General features: G+C 37.3%; 1 protein-coding gene across 2 annotated transcripts in view; it reads left to right on the forward strand.

Moving 5' to 3' along the window:
- FOCAD (focadhesin) overlaps window positions 1-26,354 on the forward strand; it is a 309,592-nt gene that overhangs the window by 205,758 nt on the left and 77,480 nt on the right. For both annotated transcript variants that reach the window (XM_082470462.1, XM_082470463.1), the window contains exons 21-24: window positions 2,303-2,424; window positions 16,047-16,139; window positions 22,280-22,368; window positions 25,534-25,578. In XM_082470462.1, coding sequence (XP_082326588.1) covers window positions 2,303-2,424; window positions 16,047-16,139; window positions 22,280-22,368; window positions 25,534-25,578 — 349 coding nt within the window. The remainder of the gene's footprint in view (window positions 1-2,302; window positions 2,425-16,046; window positions 16,140-22,279; window positions 22,369-25,533; window positions 25,579-26,354) is intronic.

The following is a 26,354-nucleotide window of genomic DNA, read 5'->3' on the forward strand; positions in this document are numbered from 1 at the left end:
GAAATGCAAATCAAAACTGCAATGAGGTATCACCTCACACCAGTTAGAATGGGCATCATCAGAAAATCTATAAACAACAAATGCTGGAGAGGGTGTGGAGAAAAGGGAACCCTCTTGCACTGTTGGTGGGAATGTAAATTGATACAGCCACTATGGTGAACAGTATGGAGGTTCCTTAAAAAACTAAAAATAGAATTACCATATGACCCAGCAATCCCACTACTGGGCATATACCCAGAGAAAACCATAATTCAAAAAGATACATACGCCCCAATGTTCATTGCAGCACTGTTTACAATAGCCAGGTCATGAAAGCAACCTAAATGTCCATTGACAGATGAATGGATAAAGAAGATGTGGTACGTATATACAATGGAATATTACTCAGCCATAAAAGGGAACGAAATTGGGTCATTTGTATAGACATGGATGGACCTAGAGACTGTCATACAGAGTGAAGTCAGAAAGAGAAAAACAAATATCGTATATTAACGCATATATGTGGAATCTAGAAAAATGGCACAGATGAACCAGTTTGCAAGGCAGAAATAGAAACAGAAGTAGAGAACAAACGTATGGACACCAAGGAGGGAAAGTGGAGGTCGGGGGTGGTGGTGGTGTGGAAAAAAAAAATCTTTTGAAGTCTTATAATTTCCATTTTCAAGTTCACCCATTTCATTAAAAATTATCTGCTTTACCTGTAAAAAAAAAAAAAAAACAGTGTTAGTAGGAAATTTATACCCTTAATGCATATACTGAAAAAAGAAGAAAGGAAAACAATTATAATTTAAACTTCTATTTCAAGAAACTTGGAGAAGAACAGCAAATTAAACGTAAAGAAATGATAAAGGAAGGAGTAATAAAGATAGGAATAAAAATCAATGCAATAGGAAACACAGGAAATAAAGAAAATAAGCAAAGCCAAAGGTGATTCTTTGAAAAGTTTAACGAGGACTTCCCTGGTGGCGAAGTGGTTAAGAATCTGCCTGTCAGCGCAGGGGACACGGGTTCAATCCCTGGTCCGGGAAGACCCCACACACCACGGAGCAACTAAGCCCGTGCGCCACAGCTACTGAGCCTGCGAGCCATGACTACTGAGCCCGTGTGCCACAAGTACTGAAGCCCACAGGCCCTAGAGCCCACGTGCCACAACTACTGAGCCCGCGTGCTGCAACTACTGAAGCCCATGCGCCTAGAGTCCTTGCTCCACAATAAGAGAAGCCACTGCAATGAGAAGCCCACGCACCACAACTAGAGAAAGCCCACGCACAACAATGAAGACCCAACGCAAAAATAAATAAAAATTAAAAATAAATAAAAGATGCTGCTAGTTTAAAGAAAATAAAGTTTAAGAAAATTGATAAAGCTGTTGTAAGGCTGTACAAAAAAAATAGAGAAATATAGATCACCTATATCAGGAACAACAAAGGAGACATTACTTCAGGCCCTACAGCATTCAAAACATTAAAGAATATTTTGGAGAACTTTTAGCCAATGAATTTCACAGTTTAGATGAGATATAGAAATTCCTCAAAATATAAAACTTTGCAAAACTGACAGAAGGAGAAATAGACTATATGAATAGTTTGATATGTATTAAAGAAATTGAATCTGTAACAACTTTCCCACAAAGAAAACCTAGGTGCAGATGGCTTCCTTGGTGAAGTCCTCAAAAAAATTAAGGGAGAAATAACAGTGGTCTTTATAAACTTCAACAGAGAAAAAAAAAAAAAAAAGAGAACACTCTTGATTGAGATCAGCATACTCTTGATACCAAGTAGAAGAAGAGAATAGTAAAGGCCAGTCTCTTCCATGAACATAGTTGCAAAAATTCCCCCAAAGTATGTTAGAAAAGGGAGGAAAAAAGGAAGAGTGAATGTATGTGAGTGCAGGTATGAGGGAAAACTAGTCCACTTATGGGTAGAAACTAAAGGAACCCATATTATCAGGAGTTCACAAAGACTGACATGCACAAGCATTTCGCTTTCATTGAAATTTGTTTTTAAAGAAAAGCTTAATAGAATTTCTAGAAGTAACAGTTCACAAAATTTAAAATAAGACATGATTTGAAATTTTCTCATTTATTTACAAATGAATAAGGCTTGTCAGTAAGTGATCGTTTCAATATGGTAACTTCTTATAGCTCTTCTTTTTTTTTATTCATAGTTAAAAATCATAATTTGCTTAGCATACTCTTAATTTCTAAATCTCTCTATACAGATTGATTGAATATGGGTTACTGAGAACCTAATTAATGAGTTTTTCCATAAGCAATGTTTTTATTTTTTATTTTTCTTTTAAGGTGGTATGCTATTTTGTTATGATATTTCAATGTATCAGAGTAAAGATGGCAAACCATTGAATAGACTGATGGCCAATAGAGGGCGAAGTTTCAAGCAGACTTCACTCGCTCTAGTGCATGAGGTAGGTGCCTTCCCATACTCTGTAACAGGTTCTTCTTGCTTATATCTGTTTTGGGGTTTCCCTCCTTCACTTTATGCCCATGAAATTTAGTGTGTGTTTGGGAATTATTTTTCTCTTTATCATAATTAATTTAAGTGGCTTTTAAAGACAACCAGAATAGTTGAGCCAACTGAATACTAAAATATTTTGAGGTATTTCTCAAAGAAACTGGCATGCTTCCCCACTGCTCAGCCTATTAGGGAGTAGTATCTTGGAATTTGGTTTATTTCATCAGTATTTAACTTCCATATTTCAGAATAAATACCAGTTTATTATTTAAAGAAATAATTTTGCCTGTTTCTTAATTGTGATCCTTTGAAAGTATGTAGAGCACCAGTGTTTATATTTTGTGAATGTTGGGAATTAACAGTAAATAATATTGTTTAGGGCAAAAAAAAAAACCTTTGGTTTTAGTGTTTATTTAATTTTTCTTTTAGACCACCCTTTTAAAATAAAGTTACATTATTTTTTGCTTGAAATCTGATCGTTGCAGATGGTAGCAATACGAGAGGGAAGAGGGAAGTTGTAAAGCACTTGGGAAATTTGTTTTTTTGTTGTCTTTTAAAATTTTATGACAGTTACTCATTCAGGTATATATAAATTAAAATGTATGAATGAATAACAAAACAAAATATCACAGCAAAGAGGTTTATTTTACATAATTTAAACGTAAGTTATATACAAATTATAGATGAAAATATATAAATTATAAAAATTTTAAAGGATATGAGGTAAAAATAGTGCTTCTACAGTATGTTTGTGTTAAATCTTATTTTGAGACATAATTTATAAATCTTGGCATCACTAATTTGATTTGATTATATTCTGTGTCATACCAATTGCTACCAATTAGCATAGCCAGATTTTTTGTTTATTTGTTTTTTGGCCGTGCACGTGCACGGCACGAGGGATCTTAGTTCCCTGACCAGGGATTGAACCCGTGCCCGCTACAGTGGAAGTGCAGAGTCTTAACCACTGGACTGCCAGGGAAGTCCCAGCATAGCCAGATTTTAAAGACCCACCTCTATCCTAGCCACCCATATTAGTTTTATATATTTAGTTAGAATTGAAATTATGTAAATATTTGGTTCAGAACCTTTTTTGTCTAACACAGTGTCTTTATTTTAACTAAGGAGGGAAGAAAGATCTGGGGAGAGCAGTGTTTCTCTGGGAAGAAGAGAGGTTTAACTTCATAAAAGAGGAAAAACCATAGGTAATTTCTAGATTTGTTCTCCCTAGAATATTATTTGTTGGTATGAGACGAGAGAGATTTGGTACCTTTTTGGGTTTTAAAGCTGTGTACTATGTGGATAACCAAATTGTTAAGTATTAATGGAAGCCTAATTTTAAAAGTACCATCAGAAAAGAAACAAAAAAAGTGTTAATGTGGAGGTAGCAGAAGACACCTAATAAATTCAGAAAATGGAATTAGAACTTATGAGGTGTACCTTAGATGTGAACAGAGAAAATATTTGGGTTATGATACTTGTTGCTTGTATTTTAGCATGCCTAGAAAATTTCAAGAGATGAGAAAAGATCATAATTTTATGAGTCAATTGGAAGACACATTAGACAGAATTCTGCCAAATCTATGGTAGGATTTTGTTTGGATTCATTTTCTGCTTACTATAATTCATTTTTTTAAAAAAGAGAGAATGAGCCATGCAGTTTCTCAGACTGTCTGACAACAAATAATAAGAATTTTAAGAACTAGTTAATAAGTATAACAATTGCAATAATAATAGCTAATAACCAGCTCAGACACTTCAGAATTTGCCATGCATATATTAATTCATTTAATCTCTATATTCACACTGTGAGGTTGGTGCTGTTAATGTGCTTGACACAGGTAAGTAGAGGAGCCTGGAAATTGAACCCAGGAAGTATGATTACCCAGTTCTTGAACTACCTTGTACCATCCCAGGGCAATCAGAGAACAATTTTAAAATACCTTTGGTTTTTTCCAGGATGACTCTAGTATTTCCTAACTCTCCTCCTTTCTTCTAGTATTTCTTTTGTTGCAGTCCCTTTGGTATTTTTCCAGCTGAAGTTTCTTCAGACTTTGCTTTGGTTCCCATCACTGCTTTGTTCTGAGTCTTTTTGTTTTTAAAAAACCTGTCATCATTGCTTCAATCTGTGTATTAATTTACCCATTGATGGACCTTTGGGTTGTTTCTACTTTTTCCAGATTATGACTAAAGCTGCTATAAACATTATCATACAGGTGTATGTGTGGACATCTGTTTTCATTTCTTTTGAGTAAATAACTACCTAAGAATGGGATCGCTAGGTCTTTTGGTGAGTGAATATAAGAAACTACCCGACTGTTTTTCTAGTGACTCTCCCATTTTGAGTCCCCATCGGCAGTGTAAGGGAGTTCTGGTTGCTCTGCCTTCCTTGCCAGTGCTCAATATGGTCAGTTTTTTAAATTTAGCAGTTCTCATAGTGGTTAGTGGTTTCCCTTTTGTGGTTTTTAATTCGTGTTTTTTTTTAATGACTGCTGATGTTGAACATCTTTTCATGTATTTATTCACCATTCATATTTTTTTCTTCCATGGAGTGTTCTGTTCTTTTGCCCATTTTTAATCCAGGTTTTTTGTTTTCAAATGAGAGTTCTTTATATATTCTGGATATAAGTTTTTTTAATTAGAAATGTGTTTTGCACATGTTTTTACCTACTCTGTAACTTGTCTTTTCATTTGTCTTTTGAAGAGAAGATCTTTAGTTTTGAAGAATTTATCAAGTTTTTCTTTTTATAGTTCTTGCTTTTTTGTCCTACCCCAAGTCTCAAAGTTTTTCTCCTTTTTTTCCCCCCTGTGTTCTTTTTTTAAAATTTTTTAAAAAATGAAGTATAATTTATGTACCGTAAAATTCACTCATTTAATGTGTGCAAGTCAGTGGTTTTAGTATATGCACAGAGTTGCGTAGCCATCACCACAATCAATTTTAGAATATTTTCATCATAATGAAAAGAAACTCTGTACCCATTAGCAGTCACTCTCCATTTTCCTCACATCCCAGCCTTCAGCAACCACGAATCCACTTTCTTTCTGTGTAGTTTTGCCAGTTTTAGACATTTTATATAAATGGAATCATGCAATATGTGGGTTTTTTGGTATGGGTTTTTTTACTTAGTATAATGTTTTCAAGATTTATATGTACTATAGTATGTATCAGTAGTTCATTCCTTTTTACAGCTGAATAATATTCCATTGTATGAATATATCATATATAGTTTATCCATTAATCACTTGATGGATCGCCTAAGTTTTCTTGTAGAAGAAGCTTTATGGTTTAAGATTTACATTTTAGCCTATGATTATTTGAGTTAATTTTTCATAAGGTATGAGTTATACTTGTTGAGTTATACCATCCTTTCTTCACCTAGGCACCTTTGTCAAAAAATCATTTGTCCATATATGTATGGGTCTATTTCTGTACTCAATTTTGTTTCATTGTTCTAAGTGTGTAGACGTTCATCAAAACCACACAGTTTCACTACTGTTGCTTTATAATAAGTCTTGAAATCAAGTAATATGAATCTTCCAATTTTGTTTTAAATTTGGCTGTCTTAAGCCCTTTGCTTTTCCACATAAATTTTATTTATTTATTTATTTATTTTTGGCTGTGTTGGGTCTTCGTTGCTGTGCACGGGCTTTCCTTAGTTGTGGTGAGCGGGGGCTACTCTTCGTTGCGGTGTGTGGGCTTCTCATTGCAGTGGCTTCTCTTGTTGCAGAGCATGGGCTCTAGGTGCATGGGCTTCAGTAGTTGTGGCACTCAGGCTCAGTAGTTGTGGCGTGCGGGCTTCAGTAGTTGTGGTGTGTGTGCTCAGTAGTTGTGGCACGCGGGCTCTAGAGCGCAGGCTCAGTAGTTGTGGTGCATGGGCTTAGTTGTTCCACGGCATGTGGGATCTTCCCGGACCAGGGCTCGAACCCATGCCCCCTGCATTGGCAGGCGGATTCTTAACCACTGTGCCACCAGGGAAGCCCTTCACATAAATTTTAAATCAGCTTTGAGAAGCTACAAAAAGAGTCTGCTGTAATTTTAGGTAGAAATGCAAATTGTAGATCAATTTTGGAGAGAATTGAAATCTTAATAATATTAAGTTTTTCAACCCATACACAAGGTATATTTCTCTATTATCTTAGATCAATGTTTTATTGTTTTCTTACTACAAATCTTGCACATATTTTGTTAAATTTAATAAGTATTGCATATCCCTAAGTATTTTTATGCTAGTGCAATTAGACTGTTTTTTGGTTTGTCTTAATTTCCAACTGCTCATTGCTAGAATATGAACATGTAATTGATACTTTTTTATGGCCTTACTAAACCCACTTATATATTCTTGTAGCTTTTTTGTAGATTCTTTTTGTTTTTCATTGTAATGTTGTCTATGAATAGAGATTGTCATACTGTTTTTCTCTTGGATCTGTATGCCTTTGATTTCTTTTTCTTGCCTGATTGCACTGTGTAGGACCCTTTGGTGTGGTTGAATAGCAGTGGTGAGAGCAGAAATTCTTATATTGTTAACAGTCTTGGGGGAAAGCATTCAGTGTCTTAACATTAAATATGATGTTATATTTAGTTTATTTTAGTGTAGAGATTTTGTAGATATCCTGTATTAGGTTGATGAAGTTTCCTTTTATTCCTAAATTGCTAAGGGTGTTTATTACCAATAGATGTTGAATTTTGTCAAATGTTTTTTTCCCTACATTTATTGAAATGATTGTATACTTTTTTGGTTTGTTGATATGATGAATTATTTTGATTGATTTTCTAATGTGAACCAAATCTGCATTCCTAGGATAAACTCCGCTTGATTATAATGAAGTATCCTATTTATTTATTGCTGAATTTGATTTGCTAATAATATTTTGTTAAGGATTTTTGCATCTTTGCACCGATGAGGGGTATGGTTCTGTAGTTTCTTTGTAATACCTTTGCCTGATGTGTTATCAGGATAATGCTATCCTAATAAATAATTTTTCCTAAAATGGACAGTAGAATTTTCTAGTGAAAATTCTGGGCTTGGAGTTTTCTTTAGGAATGTTTGTAACTATGAATTCAATTTATTTAATACTGAAACTATTTATCCACCTATCCCTACTAATCCTGAAGTGGGGATTTGGGTGGCACAGCATACATGACAATTAGTGTGTCTCTCTCCTTTTTTTAAAAAAAATTAATTAATTAATTTATTTATTTATTTTTGGCTGTGTTGGGTCTTCGTTTCTGTGCGAGGGCTTTCTCTAGTTGCGGCAAGCGGGGGCCACTCTTCATCGCGGTGCGCTGGCCTCTCATTATCGTGGCCTCTCTTGTTGCGGAACACAGGCTCCAGACGCGCAGGCTCAGTAGTTGTGGTGCACGGGCCTAGTCGCTCCGCGGCATGTGGGATCTTCCCAGACCAGGGCTCGAACCCGTGTCCCCTGCATTGGCAGGCAGATTCTCAACCACTGCGCCACCAGGGAAGCCCCTCTCTCCTTTTTTAAAGTGTAAATTTTATAAAATCAAGGAGTTTGTTTTGGTCATGTGTCGTTCCAGTGCTTAGTATTCCTCGCACATAGTAGACACTTTGTAAATGATTTTCATCCTTTTGAAACTTGGATGTGTCCTATACTTTATATGTGCATTTAGTGGGATCGTTTCCTTTTTCCAGAAATGTTGCTATTAAATTGATGGTGAATCTAATAATTGTTGAGGTCTTACTAAGAAATGACATTATTGTCATTTGAACAAGCTATTGTATACTGTTGGTGTTGTTATTCATTTATATGGTTTAGCCTCCCCTCTCTGCCAAAGGTTACATATACCTATAGGATATTCTATGGCCCTAATGCATACAACTATAGATGGGTGAGTGAGTGAATGAATGGATAAAAGAACTTGGTTTTGAATGTCCAAGTGCTCTGCTCTTCATATTTTGAAGTGTATTTTGCTTTATGTAATTGTCAATATTTCTCAATAACTGTGTTAGTTAAATCAAGTATTTTCAGTGTCTTGGAGAACTAGCTATTTAATCTGAGATGAACTCTTTTGGAAAGCATTATATCCCCTTCTTTCTAAAAACTGTTTTTGTTTTTCATTGACTTTTCTTAAAGTGAAAGTCTCCCACGTTATACTTTCAGAAGGTTCACAGATCCAAGTCTGATCTGGGTTTGACCTGACCTACCAGGAGCAGTTCTGTATAATCACTGTCCTGTTTAGATTTCTCTAAAACTGAAGTGCCCTCTCTCTCTTTGCTCCTTTGAACAGGGGACAACCAGGGGTCATTTCAGATCTACTAGGGCTTCTCCAAGTTCAGGTGACTGTCTTCCTCTGCCCTGATTTATAACTACTTCTCATCCTGAGACTAACTTGGCTCCTGTTGATGAGGAAGCTGAAGGTGAATGACAGTTTCTTTCCCTGAAAGTTGCTGCCTGTCTTGTCATCCTTTGGCATTTCTAACTCTGACATGATACTCTCACCTAAATTGGATGACACTGATTTGTCCCTGGATGAGAACAGCAGCCTTGCTTCATTATTTCCTCCATCTTTGGGCACATGCAGATTTTCCTGATCCTGCCGCTGCTACCCAACCATATTTCTGCCTCAGCATTAGGTAATGAGCTCTTTTTCATTTTTATTTCAGAGAAGCCTTTATCAGGCTTATTGGCGGCACTACTCTGAATGAAATCTTTTTTCTTCTTTCTTTCTTTTGAAATTGATCATCATTTGATTTGTTTTGCCTTATAAATTAATTTTTTTCTTCTGCCTTCTTTACATTTTTTCCCTAGATACCCAAAAGTACATGTGATATAACCCATCATTTGCCCTTTTCTTTCAGTTCCTTCTTTATTTAAAAACATATTTCTTATGAAAAACATGGAGTATGTTAGCATTCATGCAATATGAAACAATTAGATGAAAATTTTGAATAATAACTTTGAGAAGTGGTATCTGTGCTTATTACACATTCCCCTTAGAAAACACTGTGAAAAGTATGGTTTGCTGTATTTTAGAAACTCCATAATTACCATGTGATGTGAGTTGTTATGGTAACAGGGTTTTCCCCCTTCCTATTAAATAACAGAGTAAATGGTTGCTTGAGATGTGATTGAATTGTCAGCTTTCAAGCTAATGTTATCCTCATGGGAAGGGGGAGCGGGAGTGGGGGGGGGGGAGAGGGGAAGAGAGAGATAGACTGAGCTGGAGAGAGAATGAGGGAGGGACGGAGGGAGGGTGGAAGGAGAGAGAGAGTTTTAAATGTCCAGAAAGCACCTACAAAGTGATGAGTGTCATTTTACTTTAAAAATGTGTCCTCTATAAGCCCTCCCTTCTTGTCTTCCAGTCGCTATTTGTCAGGAGACAGGAATAACAGAAAATTTATACTGTGCAAACAAGATTACTACTGACAGACAACTGAAGCCTATGATTTCTTATTTATAAACAGTGGGACATTGAGTGGCTTTGGGGGTCTCTAACACTAAGTACAAATGGTTTTTCTTCTGGGAATGTGGGACAAGTGTGTGTATGTCACAGACCAAATGTAGTGGCTCAGTGTTAGTGTGTCTGGGTAACAACTGCAGTTAAATACTTTTATCCTTTTGATAATGATATATACATCTGGGAAACATGAATATGCCTTACTTTGTGAGATCGAGGTTTTAAAATCAGTAACAAACACTTTACCTGTTGATTTTTATGTGCTGCTCTACCTTATCCCATTCTAGTTTTACAGCCAAACAGCCTCACCAAAGCTTGTCTTACTTGATTTAAATTATTTATTGAAGTGCTGTTAAAATGGGTATTTTCTTATAAATGAATAATTGTATTTGTTAAGATCACTCAAGAGGCAGAAAACATTACCAAATTTCTGGGCAGTGTATTCTGAACAGTAAATTATCTAATTAGGTAGCCATGTAGTTCCTTCAGGAAAAACATGCATCAGTGAGGAAACAAGATCTCCTTCTTCATTCTGTCTTTTGACATTCCCGCTACATCTATGAATTGTGTTTCTGAGCAGGATATTTCTGTTGAGCGAGTATTTCCCGTATATGTCATTAGAACTTGTATGATACAAATTAAAAAGTTTCGTTAGGAAATTTCAAAATACAAAGTTTATAATACCCGCTTTAAAACTTCGCCTTGTCAGTCACTGTGTTTTTAATCTGGAATGAAACATTTCCCAGCCAGAACATTTTGGACATGTTTTGTAAAATTTCGAATAACTGTATCCTCAACAACTTGGTTTAGCTGTGCCTACTAAAAAAAGTTTTCTAACATTGTGTTTTTACACATCATGACTTTCTGTGATTACTTGTTTATGACAGTGTGGTTTTCACATGACAAGATTTTGCCTTAAAGCGAACACTGTACGTTTAATTGGTTAAACTCAGCAGGTACTTAAGTGAACACTTAAGTGCGAGATACTGTCGTGGGTTTCATGGGAGGGATTCCGGGATGAATAGGATATGATCTCTGCCCTTGGGATTGTATGAGATTAAGGTCCATGAACAAATAATCTAAGATGGAATCTGTTGAGTATAACAGGAGAGGCATATAGTGTACTTCCAAGCGTAGGGTTGGGAGAAATTATTTCAGAAAGTAGAGGTGAGAGGAAGACTGGGCATTCAAAGCAGTGGAAGCAGTCAGTGAATGCAAAGGTCTTGTAGAGTATAGGACAGGCTTGGGAATTGGTTTATAACCCAAATCAACCAGAATACAGGTTAAATGAAAGAGAGGAGCAGAAAATCAAGTGGGGAAATTGGATGAGGATCTTAACCAGCAGGGCAGCAGAGTTCTCACATAACAACAAATTCTTTCTTTTTTTCTTTTTTTTTTTGCCGCTATGAGTGGCATGTGGGATCTTAGTTCTCTGACCAGGGATCGAACCCGCCAGGGAGGTTCCTACAACAAATTATTTCTTAATTTGATTCTAAAATACTTTGGACATGGCACAAAAGAATTTGGACTTTATTCTTTAATGAACCATCAAAGGTTTTTGAAAAGAAGTTCTGAGTTAATGTAGTAGTAGCAACACCATTCAGGATGTATTAGAAGGAGGAAAGATTTTAGGCTGTTAAGAGATCAGTTAGGTGGCCTCAGTAATCAAGGCAGGAATTAGGGCTCACCCAGTGAGGAAGAAAGTAGGGACAAACATAGTAAACATTTTAGAGGTAGAGATGACAGTTGAGTTGGGGGAAAGGGAGAAGTCCAGGATAAATCAGAAATTTCAAACCTGGTGATTGTAATATTGATGGGGTAATATTGATAGGAAAAGGAAAGATAAGAGGAAGAGTGGATTTTGAATGATGATGACAAAGAAGTATACAGAGGGTATTAGATGGTGGGAGGTGAATGTTTGAGAAGTGTATGTTCTAAAAGTAGCCATTTTCAAACTATGTATTTTAAATTTTATTTTAGAGTTATATGCATACAGTAGGTTTCTCCCCTTTTAGTATATAGTTCTATGAATTTTGAGACATGAACACATTTGTCTAATCAGTACCACAGTCAAGATGAGAACAGTTCTATCACCCAAAAATCCCCCCATGCTCCTTTGTAGTCAGCTCCTCCCCCGCTCCCCCATCTCCTGACAACCACTGATCTCTTTTATGTCCCTCTAGTTAAAACTGTGTTTTAAAGAGTGCTAGGGACCACCACAAAGTAGACTCAGATGATCAAGAGGGCTGAACGCCAAGCCCTCAGCCTTCATCCTTACTTCATTTACACACATTTTGCTTCTCTGTTTTCTGTTTTATATATTGGCATTTTACTTAATATTTGGGGTAGGGTGGAAAAATTACACAGCTAAATACTCGAAAACTTTTATTGTACAGTGTTACTGCTACCACTCAAGCCACCACTATCTCTTACCTGGATTTTTGCAGGAGCCTCTGAGTAGATTTCTCTGCTTTGACCTTTGCCCGCTACAGTCTGTTCTCAACAGAGCAGTCAGCGTGATCCTTTTACGATGTAGAGTAGATCGTGTCATTTTTCTCAAAACTTTATAATGGCTCCCCCTTTAGTAAGAGTAAAGGCAAGTCCTGAGAAGTGACCTAGAAGGCCCTGCTTTCTCCTGTTAATTCTCCAGCCTTCTCTTTTTACACTCTCCTCTTTGCTTACTCTATCTGTGCTCGTTACCCTGGCCTCCCTTCTGTTCCTGAAACAGGTCAGCCACGTGCTCACTTTAGGGACCTTTGCCTTACCTTGTGGTATTTTTTTTAATTGAGGTAAAATTCACATAACATCAAACTAACCATTTTAAAGCTTAAAGTGTACAATCCAGTGGTATTTAGTACATTCACAGTGTGCAACCATCACCCCTGTCTAGTTCCGAAATATTTTCATCACCCTCAAATGAGACCATGTATGCATTAAACATTCCCTCCCACTTCTTCCTCTCCCTACCTCCTCCCCACCCCTGGAAACCACTAACTTGCTTTCTCTCCCTATGGATTTACCTATTCTGGACATTTAATATAAATGGAATCATATAACATGTGACCTTTCGTGTCTGGCTTCTTTCACTTTCACATCATGTTTTCAAGGTGCATCTACGTTGTAGCATGCATTAGTACTTCATTCCTTTTTATGGCCAAATAATATTCCATTATGGATTTATCATATTTTGTTTATCCGTTTATTCATTCATGAACATTTGGGTTATTTCCGCCTTGCGACTACTGTGAAAGTGCTGCTTGAGCATTCACGTACAGTATTTGTTTAAATATGTCATTTCAGTTCTGTTTGGTATATACCTAGGAGTGGAATTGCTGGGTCATTTGGTAATTCTATGTTTAACTTTTGGAGGACCCACCAAACTCTTTTCCACAGCAGCTGAACCATTTTACGTTCCCGCCAGTACTTACCTTTGTCTTTACATCTTCATCTCCTTCAACTTTTCACTCAGGCTTCATCTTCTCAGCGAGATACCCTGACCACCCTGTTTAGTCCTGTGACCTGCTCCTGTTCCCACTCTTGCCTTATCATCCTTCTTTTCCCCCTTTACCCTACTTGCGTATTTCCCTAACGTAGTCTCTTTTTTGGGCACGTGCAGTAATGTTTCGTTATACTTAGTACTACCTCTTACACATAGAAACTCTTACTCTTCCCTAAGTCATAGAAGCTGCTCACCTCAGCAGTCCATTACACACCTGTCATTCACTGCAAGGGTATACATAGTTAGCCTTAGAAAAACTGTATTCCGTGTGTTAATTAAAACTTGGTGCACAGTGGTTGAGAACCCTGCTGTATCATCTGTTGAATAACAGGGTTGAAACTTCATGATTGGAATTACTTTGTTGATTGGGCTTCCTTCAAAGCCATCTCACCAGTATAGCAAATTATACATGATTTTCATACTTTAATAATGCAAATTATATTTTTCAGCCTAGCAGCATTAACCTCTGTGGGGTGGCTGAACACATCCTAGAATGTGTTTTTGTTAAACATGGTCAAGGAAGTCTTTTCTGCCTGTAACACAGCTGGAGAGTAAGGGCATGACTATGTTTAAGCTGTTTCTCTAAGTCTCTCTTCTGTAAGGGAAAGAGTGAGAAAGTGCATTTTTAAAGAGGTTTAGTCACAGCTAACTCCACAGAACACTAAGACTAGGTGTAATCTCATAGAACCTGGGGAGTTCAGGCAGGTGTCTAGGCTCAAACATGACTGCTTCCCTGCACCCACCTTCAGATGTGGTCTGAACAGCAGCAAGAGGGTTAGCTTTAACCTTCGGTTTATAGCCTCCTTGTAAATAGGTTTCCTGGCATGACAGTCTTTGTTCTTAGAAGCTCAGCATTTGATTTGCTCATGTTCCTTTACATTTTTTCATATTACTTTCTTTTTTTAACTCCACTTTAAGAAGCCAATTGAGATCATTGTCTTTCCAAGAACATCCAGTGCTCTTTTTGCCAATTTGCTGAGACTGTGGATATTCTCAGTTGTGCGATGATGTCCATGGATTATGTGGCAGCAAAATTTTAAAATATTTTGAGGTTCTGAAGTAAGAGATAAAAGTTTTGGTTGTGGTGTTTGTATCCGTTCTGTGAAATCCAGGTCTCAAAATGGAACTTAAAGATAATTAATGTGTTTTTTGAAAAGGGTAGGAAAAAGCTAAGGGGAAGTCCCCACATTTTGGAAACAGGGAGCAAGGCCAAGGACTAATTAATGCCTCCACAGCTTCTTGGATAACAAGAGAAGAAGCAGGAATTGGTAGGCCCCTTCCTTCAAGGAGTTTTGTTAGCATGTTGACAAGGCTCCCCCTACCCTGCTCCATAGAGTGAGTACTTAATCAGAAAAGCAAGAAATCTGACTTTATATTTTTTTTTTAGGTTCATTTCATGATCTGAGTATCTTTTTCATACAGTTTGAGTATCTAATTTTTAAAAATGAAGCAGTGGGATGAGGAGTGCTAGATGGCAGACAGACTGATCTCTTTGTTCCCATAGATGCTTCATAATTTTGCCTTATAATCTATTTGTGTACATTTCTGACTCTCCCTGCGCATTTCTGAACTCTGTGCAGATACTGATCGATTTATAATCCTCACATCCTTCCAGAGTCCCTTGCGTATAGTAGGCCCACACTAAGACTGGGATTAAAGAAAATACCAGAAGCCATGGAAACCAACTGTATTCAGAGAGGCTGTTCTCTTCCCCATCACGAAGCACTTGAGAAAATTAATTCCTATAATACAGTAAAATCTCTTTAAACACTGTAGTTATCATGATTCTGGGGTAATTATGTAGAAATTTGTCCTTTTTGTGTGTTTGTTGTTGTTTTTTGTCTGTAAGACACAGACTATAGTTTCCGTTGTTTGAGTTTAGATGAGATGAGTTACAGGAAACGTGAAATGTGATGCACTGTGACTATTTTTTCTTGAGTGATCTTTCTTTAACAGAAGCAGACCTTGGGAAGATTTGTCGCAAGATAGCAGTATACTAATAGGTAGAAACATAAATGACTATGAAAACCAGATGTTCTGTCTGGGTCTGTCTTCAGAAACAGGATTTCGGTGTTGGCATGTATCATTTTTCTCTTGTTTACCCACACTGATTAAAGGGCATTTATCTAGTGGTGTGCACAATTGCTGTGTGCGGGACTCATTTGCATGCTCTTAACGTCCTGGTTTCTACACAACATGATATTTCTGTTGGCAATTTAAGTTTATTACTGCAGAAATTGTCATATTGGAAGTCCAAGATGTGAGCAATATTTATTTTTATTTAAAATTACTAGGGGGATTTGTTAGACAATACCTAGTTTCCTGACATTGGCAAGAGGCTTTACAGTTTCCCCCTGATTTTCGAGGACATATTTGTATTACACATACATCTTAACTTGTTATTATTGTAGGATTTTATTTGCTTTAATTTAGAAAATTCCAGGCTTATTGTGTTTTGTCTTTACAGGACTCTAAGCTCCCCTCCTTTGAAAATATCCAAAAGATCTTATTTGTGGTTCTGATCCTAGACTGATTTGGTTTGTTTTAGAATCCAGACCATAGAAATGAAGGGAAAGAGAGAATTGATGATACAGTTTTCATTTTATTCTGTTTTAATACTGTGCAGCCTAACTTATGTCATGGTACATTTTCCCCACAGGTTCACATCCAGCTTTCCGAGTGGCACCGTGCAATTTTTCTCCCACAGGCCTGGCTCGCATATATGACTCGTGCTTATCATGCCATTTTACAGGTAATGAAACCATGGGGTGGCTTGCTCTAGGGCGTGTCTCTTTCTTAAGGTTTACTGCAAATACGTATTTAGTGTAAGAGCACTTAGGAAAATAGCACTATCAAAAAGGCAACGGTTATTTTTGCTCGTAAAAGAATGTGAGGCATGCATATATAACTGCACTTAAATTTTAAATGTGACGCCCGCCCCCCCGCCAGATGTGTGTTCCATCCAGAGCTGCCTCTCGAGCGCTCCTCTCCGATGTCCTGCTGCTCTGTGAACACCTCTCCTTGTCCCAGATGTCCGCCACGGCTGTCCCACAGCACCTCAATTTGAGCGTGTCCCAAACTGAGCTCATCATTTCATCCTGTACCTGCGCCCTCTCGAGCTGGACTTGCTTTTACATCTCCAGCTTTGTCTCTCAACCCTTCCCCTGAATTTTCGGCCTTGCTCAATTTCTTTGTTTTCCCAAACTCAGCATGTCTTCCCTAACCTCTTGGCTTTTACCTACACTGTTCCTTCTGTTGCAAGCACTGCCATTCCCTCTCTGCCTATTCAAGGCTGGTTTTGCAGCTTTTCCCTTTTTCTCAGTTCCACGAGTAAGTTTCACTTTGGATTTATAGTTGTCATAGTCGTGAAAGGGGCACATGTTGGAATGGCAAATTTCTACTTGTTTTTTTACATGGTTTTATCTGTGTGCCTTCCCGCTCTGTGTGCCTCCTTAGAACCCATGCTTCCCTTTTCAAAGCCCTTATCACCCTAGTTATATGTCTGGGGCCTCCCTCCAGTTGGCTCTGTTCCTTAAAGCCAGAAGCTGTGTTTTCCTCTCTGTTGTGTCTCTAGAACCTGACATGGTGTCTAAAACATATTTAGTGCTCACTAAATAAATGAATTACACTCAATTTGACTTCTTTTATTCCAGTAATATTATAAGTTATAGCTTGTGAGTTTTTAAAATTAGAAATAATTTTTATTCAGTTTGGAAATATATGAACATTTAATAACATAAGGAAAAAACTACTAACTCAATCCTTTTTCCTAGCTTAAAATTCTCTGTTAAGGATGATAGAAAAAATCTAAATTACTTAAGTAATTTATGGCCCAAAATAAGATTTTCATGAAGGCTTAGGAAATGAGCTGTTACGGTTAAAGGTAACAGCTGTCCTAAAGGATAGAGGCGGGGCCGGAGGAATGACCAAGCATCTCAGCATTGATGTTCTCAAATTAAAACCTTGCTACAACATATTCATTCTAGAATTTATAAAGTACTAATGCATCTTCAGAGATTCTGGTTCACTGGAACTGAATATGAGATCAGGAATCTCCATGTTTACCAAGCTGCCAGGCGATTTTAATTCAGTCTATCAACCCTACTCTGAACAACAGTGTTTTTAGATGGTTCGCCAAACTAAACTGGAATCTGCATTTTAAAGACATTCCCTTGGAACCATTGTTCCCTTTTGCTTGGCTTACACACTTTTTTATCCTCAGCAGCATCTGGCCACTTTGTTTTGAGTAGATGCGTAAGTGAATGAATGAATTACCCATACACACCCTTAACCAATTATAGTTTTTATTCAAGAAGAGTGAGATTGCTCATCAGAGTACGCACTTTTTCGCACACTCATTTTTCCCTTTGTAATTTTGCAGTGTTTTCCTTCACCAGACATTTATGGAACGTCCTTTACTGGCCAGGTGCTGTGCCGGGTGTGTGGGGTAGAAAGAGGAATAAAGCACTCCTTCCTGTCAGTGAGCTCCCGGTCCAGTGCAGGAGACTAACGTGTCCACTAGCAATGCCAGTACAAATCTTTGATGCTTTAATAGAGGATGTACTCCAGTATAGGCACCTGGAGCCAGCAAGAGCAACTCCTCCTGCAGCATGTACTGAGAATTTTATTTAGCTCTTAGCATAAAAAGGAGAAATTGAGTAGGATTATGGTATAACATGCAGGTGACAAGCAACTGATTAAAAAAAAACCCTCGGTGGTTTCTTTTTTATAACAAGAGCTACCATTTATTAAATAACTCGTGTCTGTCCAACATTTAATGTATAGTATTTCAATTCATCTTTACAGAAGCTCTTTGAAGTGGATGTTGTTAACCTCATGTAGAATGGGATTATAGATGGGGAAGCAGGGTTAGCTAGGAAAGCAAAGCAAACTGCACAAAACCTAACAGTCAGTAAATGAGAGAACTGGAACTTAACCTGGATTTGTCTGATTCCAGAGCCTCAGCCTTGGCCACTGCATCATGCATTTTCCCTAACACCGTTCATTAGTTGTTATAAATAATGCAAATTGGTTTAATATTTTAGAGGACAGATCAATTTATGAAAAGCCAGCTGAGTATTTTTAGTAACACAAGTCAATTATTCTGCCTTTCTACTGTTGTAGGTGATAGTGTGTATCTTTATTTATTTATCACTTAAAATCTCTTTCCTTTGGGTTTCTAATAAGTCTAGTTCCATTGAGAATTGGGGATTAAGAGGTGAAACTCAAAGTAGGGACTATAATAAGATTTTCAGTATTATTTGAAAAGTACAGCAGTGCTTTTTAGGCTATCACTATTATTTGAAAGTATGCTGATGCATTTTAACTGTTCAACAAGTCTTTTTAAATGAGCCCACACACTTAAACAGAATTTATGGGATCTTAGAAGAATTAGAGCAACTGCCAAACTCCTCATCTATATCAAGAATGTCCGTCCTGGAGGATAACTCTTCGTTCAGTACAGGAGGTATAGTTACTTCCATCTGGTGTTAGACATATTTCGTAGCATTAGACTAGAGCATCATTTAGAGGAGCCATGTTTTATTCAATAAGCCTAGGAGATACGCTAAAAGGTGCATTCTACATTATTTCCCAGAGGTTGACTATAATGTGAATGTTTGCAATTTGAACACTTCTAGTGGCTTTTGCTTAGGCGTCAGCTTCCAGCCTTATCTAATTTTTCCACAAGAATGTCGGATTTTGAATTATAAGCATATCAAAGTGGTTGACATGGGGAGGTATTTGGATTTCTTCCCATTAAGTTGAAAAATGCAGATACGAGTTGATTGACAGTTCCAAGTCCATTTTGGTAAAGTGCCCTCTACAAGTCGGCTTTACCTTGCTGCCCTTGTGGGATACTGAGGAGGTTAAGGTGTCCAGACTTTGGTTAAAGGGCCCTTAGGGATGCTGAATATGACCTCAGACCGGACAGAGGGGTTAAAACAGGTTGACTGCAGATACTTGTTTCCTGAGTTGGTCAGCTGGCTGCACAATAATCTGAAATCAAAACCAGTCAGGAATTGTGACCCCTAGTAGATTACTCTTTGGCCATTTGTAAAGGTTGTTTGTTTGTTTGTCTTTAATGTGCAGGTTTAGAGTTAGGTAAAATTTGCTCACTGTAATCAGCAAGCTTGTGGTTACCTAGGCTGAAGATTTTTTTTTTACAGAGGAAGAGGAATAGATAAATTAATAATTGGAATCTACAGGCAATCCAAAAAACTCAGTTCAGGACTTCCCTGGTGGCACAGTGGTTAAGAATCCGCCCGCCAATGCAGGGGACATGGTTTGAGCCCTGGCCCGGGAAGATCCCGCATGCCGTGGAGCAACTAAGCCCGTGCGCCACAACTACTGAGCCTGCTCTCTAGAGCCTGCGAGCGCAGTTACTGAAGCCTGCACGCCTAGAGCCCTTGCTCTGCAGCAAGAGAAGCCACTGCAATGAGAAGCCCACGCACTGCGACAAAGAGTAGCCCCTGCTCGCCACAACTAGAGAAAGCCCGTGCACAGCAACAAAGACCCAACACAGCCAAAGATAAATAAATAAATAAATTTATTTTTAAAAAAATCTCATTTCAGCCTTTTCTCTCCCAGTGAGTGTCCCCACCCTACCCCCCTCCTTAACCACAGCTGTTAACCAGAAGCAGAGGTAACTGAGTTAAATGCCATTGGATCTCTGTTATCAGTAGGTGAAGAATTGGATGCAAAGTAGATCTGAATAAATAGCCTAACGGGCTGGGTGGAAGGAATTAGAGACATTTCAGAAGAGGAGATTGAGAAGAACCGAGACTCTGAGAAAGAAAAAATGAGAAATTTACTTAGTCACTATAGAATAGTTGTACTGGTTTATGGCTACAGGAGAGATCAGAAAAGTAGGCCTTCTCGAGAGGCTGCACATATACTGGCCTTTTTGTGTTTTGCTTATTTCTGAACAGATTTTTAACCTTTTAATTTCTTATTTGTCTTTTTTGGGAAAGCATTATGGAAAGTAAATGTTTTAGGAGGAAAGAGGTATGATTTAAGAAGCATAACAAACAGAGAAGGCAATAAACATGATTTTCTATTTTGCCTACCCTCTTGGGAGGCTGCTATCAATATTAAATATTAATATCAGTATCTTGCCAGTTTGATCACCTCTGATACCTTGCTCCAAGAGACAGAGGGAGAATGAAAGGGTCAGGATTCTATCATTGAAAACACGGAGATGGGGATGAACATGATTGAAATAAATAGAAACTATGAAGGATGTGAACAGAATGCCCATCAGATCTCAGAGTGCCTGAACTGGTGAGCCCCAGGGCACTGTGTGCTGGAGGTTTTGCAAAATACAGGGACTCCTTAGATGGATAAAACCATCCTTGTACTCTTCAATGAGCTTACAGGCTAGCAACTGAGAGTATATGAGAGAAATACAAGGACATGCAACTTTATAGTCTGGATATTACATTTTGGGGAACCTTTTACTCTTTGAGAGTGTACAGATTAAAAATATGAATTATTTCAAGAAGGATTTAGATATATTCATGAGAGAATAGATTATAAGAAGATAATAAGGGGAGTTTGTTTGTTTTTGACAGCAAACCTGGTAATGGTAGCAGTTATTTGGTACCAGCCACTGCACTAAATAGACACTTTTCCACATTATTTTATGTGATGCTCTAATACCATGAGTTATGTGTTTGCTATATTTTACAAATGGAAATTGAAGCTTAGAGAGGTGAAGTAACTTGCCCAAACTTACACAGCAAGTAAGTGGAAATGGCATTAGGTCAGGACATCCTGATTCCAGAGCCCACATCCTTAACCTAAAGCTATATTGCTTCCCTCTCTAGAATATATAGAGAGATTAATTTTTCTTCTGTAGAGCACACCTTAGAACTCTAAAATCAATAAGAAAAAGGCAACCAATAGAAAAATGGACAGAATAGGAAACCCAAATAGTCATTAAACATCTGGAAAGATGCTCAGTCTCAGTAAACAGTAAAATGAAAATTAAAACCATAATGGGCCCCATTTTACACCTCCCAAAATGGTAAAAATTTAAAAGCCTGGTAATTTCAAATGCTGGTGAGGATGTGAAGCAACCAGAACTCTTATTTACCGCTAGTGAGAATGTGAGCCGCACGACCACTTCTGAAAATGGTTTGGTATTACTCAGTGATGCAATGTGCAATTTGAGTTCTTGTTCAGTTCAGGGTATATCAATAAACCAGAATTTTAATTACATTTAAATAATGTAATTGGTGATGGAGTAGAGGGGAAAGCATCTGGTCAAAATAATCCTCAGTGTAAAAAAATAGAACAGATAATATATATTTGAAGGCTTTGCCCTTAAAGGGATGATAATATTAGCTATATTTTTATTGCATGGTACAGGTTGAGTATTATATCTATAAGTTTAGTCAAGAAATAGAAATGTAATGTGCATCTGTTTGAGAATAACTTTTGTTATATATTACCTAAATCTTAAGTGTTATATACTTCCTACTCATTTCTACCATTCTGTTAGAATACTGGTACCCAGACCCCAATATTAGTATCATGTCAGTTGAAATTGTCAGCTGCTGACACAGGCAGATTTTTACGATATAGGGGATTTGTTGATTAGGACCTATGGACTTCAAATCTGCTTTTAATAGATATCCCCAAATGAAGTGCTCTGCACTAAATTTGCCAAACATACAACTTCTCCAGGATATACTTATTTGGTGAATGTGGAAATCCCTGAGCAGTGATATAATTCTCTCTCCTCACACATCCTCTGTCAAAATCTGATATCTTATCAGAAACACCTAAGGCCAATTGGGAAAGGATTGTTACCTAAGTGTTTTCCAAAGAAATTTTAAGATAATTTTGGCCATAGAGTTTGCATGCTGATTGATGCTGTGCTTGTTGCAGGGGAGGATAGGAGAGCTGGAGTTGCAGTTAAAACATGGAAAAGAAGGACCTGAGGAGGTGCAATACAAAAAAAGCACAGCCTGGCTCTGGTAAGGGGATGGCTTTCTGTGCTCATTATTTGTTATGGGAAATGAACTGTGAGGGAGAAGGTGACCACTTTAAAGGCTTTAATGTTGGAATTTTAACCTCTATATGAGCCTGAAGGGCAAAGGGCTGAAGATGTGATAGGTGTATTTTCTATTTCCTCCCCAGATCAAAGAAGGAGCGCTTTATTCATGGTTTTAAAATATTTTTATTGTTTTCTAAAGCAGTGTGAAAATGGTTTGTTTTTCCCTTTTTCCCTATAATTGATTATTTTATATGCTTTTGAATGAAAATTGAGTTATTCCCATTTAGTCAAGGAATACCCTTCCACTCCCCTGCTCCTCCCTCTGCAAGACATCTTCATTATTAGGAGCAATTTTACCATGTCAAGGCTTTAATTTCTTTGGCATATGTCCCCCAGTGAATTCCCACTATATTATCTAGAAATGTGTAAGTGCTGGCACATTAAAAGCAATTTAAATTGTTACATGGGTTGTGATGAATACCTTGTCAGATTAATGTTGCAGCAGCCTAAATCTAAGTAAAGTGCCCAGAATCTAAATAGCTTTGCCTGTAGCCACAGGTTTCTTTAATATAAAAATCTGTTCAAAGGTTACTTGGTTTCAGTTTTTTATTTACTAACAATTGGCATATGTAGAAAAGCAGAAGCTGTGTGTGTGTGCGCGTGCGCACATGTACACATTACGGTTAACTAATTCTATTCTAAGTTACATTTCCTAGATTCATTTAAAAAATAGCAATGCAGTTTAAAACGTTATGACATTGGATTTAAGATTAGAGATTAAGAATTTGGATTTCGCTTCCTATTTGCTATTTTCCTTTACACATAGTTTTAATTTCATCTTCTGAAAATGATAATTTGGGGAGTGGTCTGTTAGCAGTACTCTTCCAAATATACATGGTGACATATGGAATGAAGGATGTGAGAGAGAGATGGAAGTCAAGGATAACTCCAAGATTTTGACTGTGAATAACTAAAAGTATGGAGTTCCCATTTACTAAGATGGGGAAAACTATAGAAAAGCATGTCTGTCTAGGGTAGAAATCAGGTTTGAGACTTGCTAAGCCTGAGATACCTAATTAGACCTGCAGTTTGGAGATATGAAGTAGGTTGTTGACTGTGAGTCTAGAGGTCAGGGGTAAGGTCAGGGCTGGATATATAAATTTGGGAATCATCATCATATCGACTACATTTAAAATCACAATGCTGGATGAGATCATCTGGGGAATGAGTAAAGATAGAGAAAAGGTCAGAGGACTGAGCCCTGGAGCACGTCAACATTTAGAAATGGGGGACATGATGAGGGAGCCAGTAAAGCAGATGGAAGATTAGTGTTGTAGGAAGAAAACCAAGAGAGAATGGAATCGTAAAAGCCACCTTAAAAGCTGAAGGAAGAAAGTGTTTCAAGAAAGGAGCAACCGATTGTGTCAAATGCTGCTCTGAGACTACAAAAGATGGAGACTGAGAGCTGAGCATTAGATTTGGCCTTTTGAAAGTCACTGGTGACCATGAAGGTGCTGTTTTGTAGGAACAAAAGCCAAATTATAGAAGGGTCTAGAGAGTGGAAAGAGATAAACTGGAGTCATAAGTATAAGCTACTCTTCTAAATGAGTTCTGATGTGTGAAAAGCAGTGGAATGGGGCAGTAGCTGGAGGGCTTCTTCTTTTAAGATGGTAGATATTATAGTGTGTTCACAAGCTAAGGGGAGTAATACAAGTGGAGAAGGAAAAATTGGTGATGCAGCAGAGAGAAGGGAGAGTAGGTAGGAGGAGGGAACTAACGGAGGGTGTGGCCCTACCTAGAAGTACAGGCAAGTCATCATCTGTCAATATTTCACGTTGACCAGTAAAAGAATACACTGAATGCACTATACTCCATTTAGGGAGACCAAGATTGGACAATACGTTTTAGAGAAATTTACTGTCAAATGGTTTTATAAAGTACAAGTTTAAGGAGCAGTTTGCAACTATCTGAAAAACTTGGTTCTTAAGAATGACTCATTCTCAAAGAGTGCTGAATAGCTAAGATTTTATTATATTTCAACTGCAAATACAGTTATATTTGCAAAACTTTTATGATAGTTATAAAAACTTTGAATTTCTGAAACTCAAAATGTATAGTGAACATGTTTATGATATCATCTTCAGAATATAAATTTGGCAGTCAATGATTGTTTTTCACTTTATCGCAAGACTCTTATATGAAAAACACTGTGAATATTTTAATTGAACATACCTTCCTTTAAATCCACAAATCTAAGTATTTTCTTTTAGTTCAATTTTATAACCAACATTTTTTTTTTTATTGAGGTATGATTGACATTTAACATTATATTAGTTTCACGTATACCATAGCGAACATTTTAAATTTTATTTTGTATACATACATAGTGACAATTCTATTATCTACAATTTGGAAGCAGTAAATTGCTGTTTTGGTGAGCTCTTGTGCAGAAAAGAGAGAATGTTTTAGTCAGTTTAGGCTGCTACAACAAAAATACCATAGACCAGATGGCTTAAACAACAGAATTTATTTCCTACAGTTATGGAGGCTGGGAAACCCTTAATCAAGATGACAGCAGACCTGGTGCTGGTGAGGGCCTGCTTCCTAAGTTTGCAGATGGCTGCCTTCTCCTCGTAGCTTCACATGGCAGAGAGCAGAGAGAAAGCAAGCTCTCTGGTCTCTCTTCTCTCTTCTTATAAGGACACTAATTGCATTCATGAGGGCCCCGCCCTCATGACCTCCCAAAGGCCCCACCTCCAAATACCATACATTCAGAGTTAAGATTTCAACATGTGAATTTGGGGCAGTGGGACACAAACATTCAGTCCATCACAGAGAATAATATAAAGGACACTTGTATACCCAGCACTCAGTTTAAGAGATGACACCATGAAAACACTGCCTATACATTAGTTGCATTCACCTCCTTCCCTGCATCTACTAAGTAACCTAAGGACTAGGAAGATGAAACTGTCTTGGAAATGAAGCCCTTATGACAGTTCTTTCACCTTACACTAAAATTCTACATGGAAGTTTTAAGATCTGGAGTCATTGCCAGAGGTTATTATTAATTGATGAATAAGCAAAAAGATTGGTTTCTTGCTCTACTATAAACTCTCATACCTATTTTCCATCTGTATCACAGGGTTCGAGACATGTTGACTGATGAGGTCACCAAAGCAGCTGCAAAGTAAGATTCATTTATTCTCTTACCAGGAATTTTCTATAAATAGTTTTTTTCCTCACAGGTACGAACAATTTCTCCTTTTCTGGCATTTCATTACTTTAAGGATTTAAAGGACTTTTCAGTTATTTTTTTAAAAAATCAGTTGTTATCCTTTCTCTTATTCAGTTAATTCTTACTACATGTCTTTCTGTGAAAATATGGAGGAACCAGTATAGGCACATAACTTTACATCAAAGTTGTGCCCATGCTGTACACCTAACAAAATGCCCTGTGCTTTGGCTTAGATTTAAAGGATTCTGATTTAGTACAGGGGGAAAAAAATCTTTGCTAATGTGAATTATGTCTATTTTACAAACAGATGATTAAATCTCAACTGTGAACCGGTAAATAATTTAAGGTAGTACCTCCTTTTTTTCTCCTGGTGTTATTGGGCCCAGGGTAGCTAAATATTGAATTTTTTAATACTAAAAACTAATGTGAAGACCCAGTAAAAAAGCAATTTCCATCATATCCTTATGGTTGTTTTAACAAAAATAACTTGAGTGTTGCTACCTTGAGGTTTTTTATTTATCTTAAGCCAACTCTTACTAAGAAAATTATATCTTAGTGAACTTGCTTGAACAGTCTCTTCCGGTCCCTTTGTTAGCAAGCTGCCTAATTGTTCCTGGTAGTAAGTTACATGTCAGTTACATACACTTCTCCTTTTCACTATTAGCCTTAGCTTGCTGCTGTTTGACTTCCTTTCTTCTTATTCACCAAATAATATAGATATACCTTTG

The sequence above is a fragment of the Balaenoptera physalus genome, assembly GCF_965194825.1.
Source record: "Balaenoptera physalus genome assembly, chromosome: 7".
NCBI classification, from domain to species: Eukaryota; Metazoa; Chordata; class Mammalia; order Artiodactyla; family Balaenopteridae; genus Balaenoptera; species Balaenoptera physalus.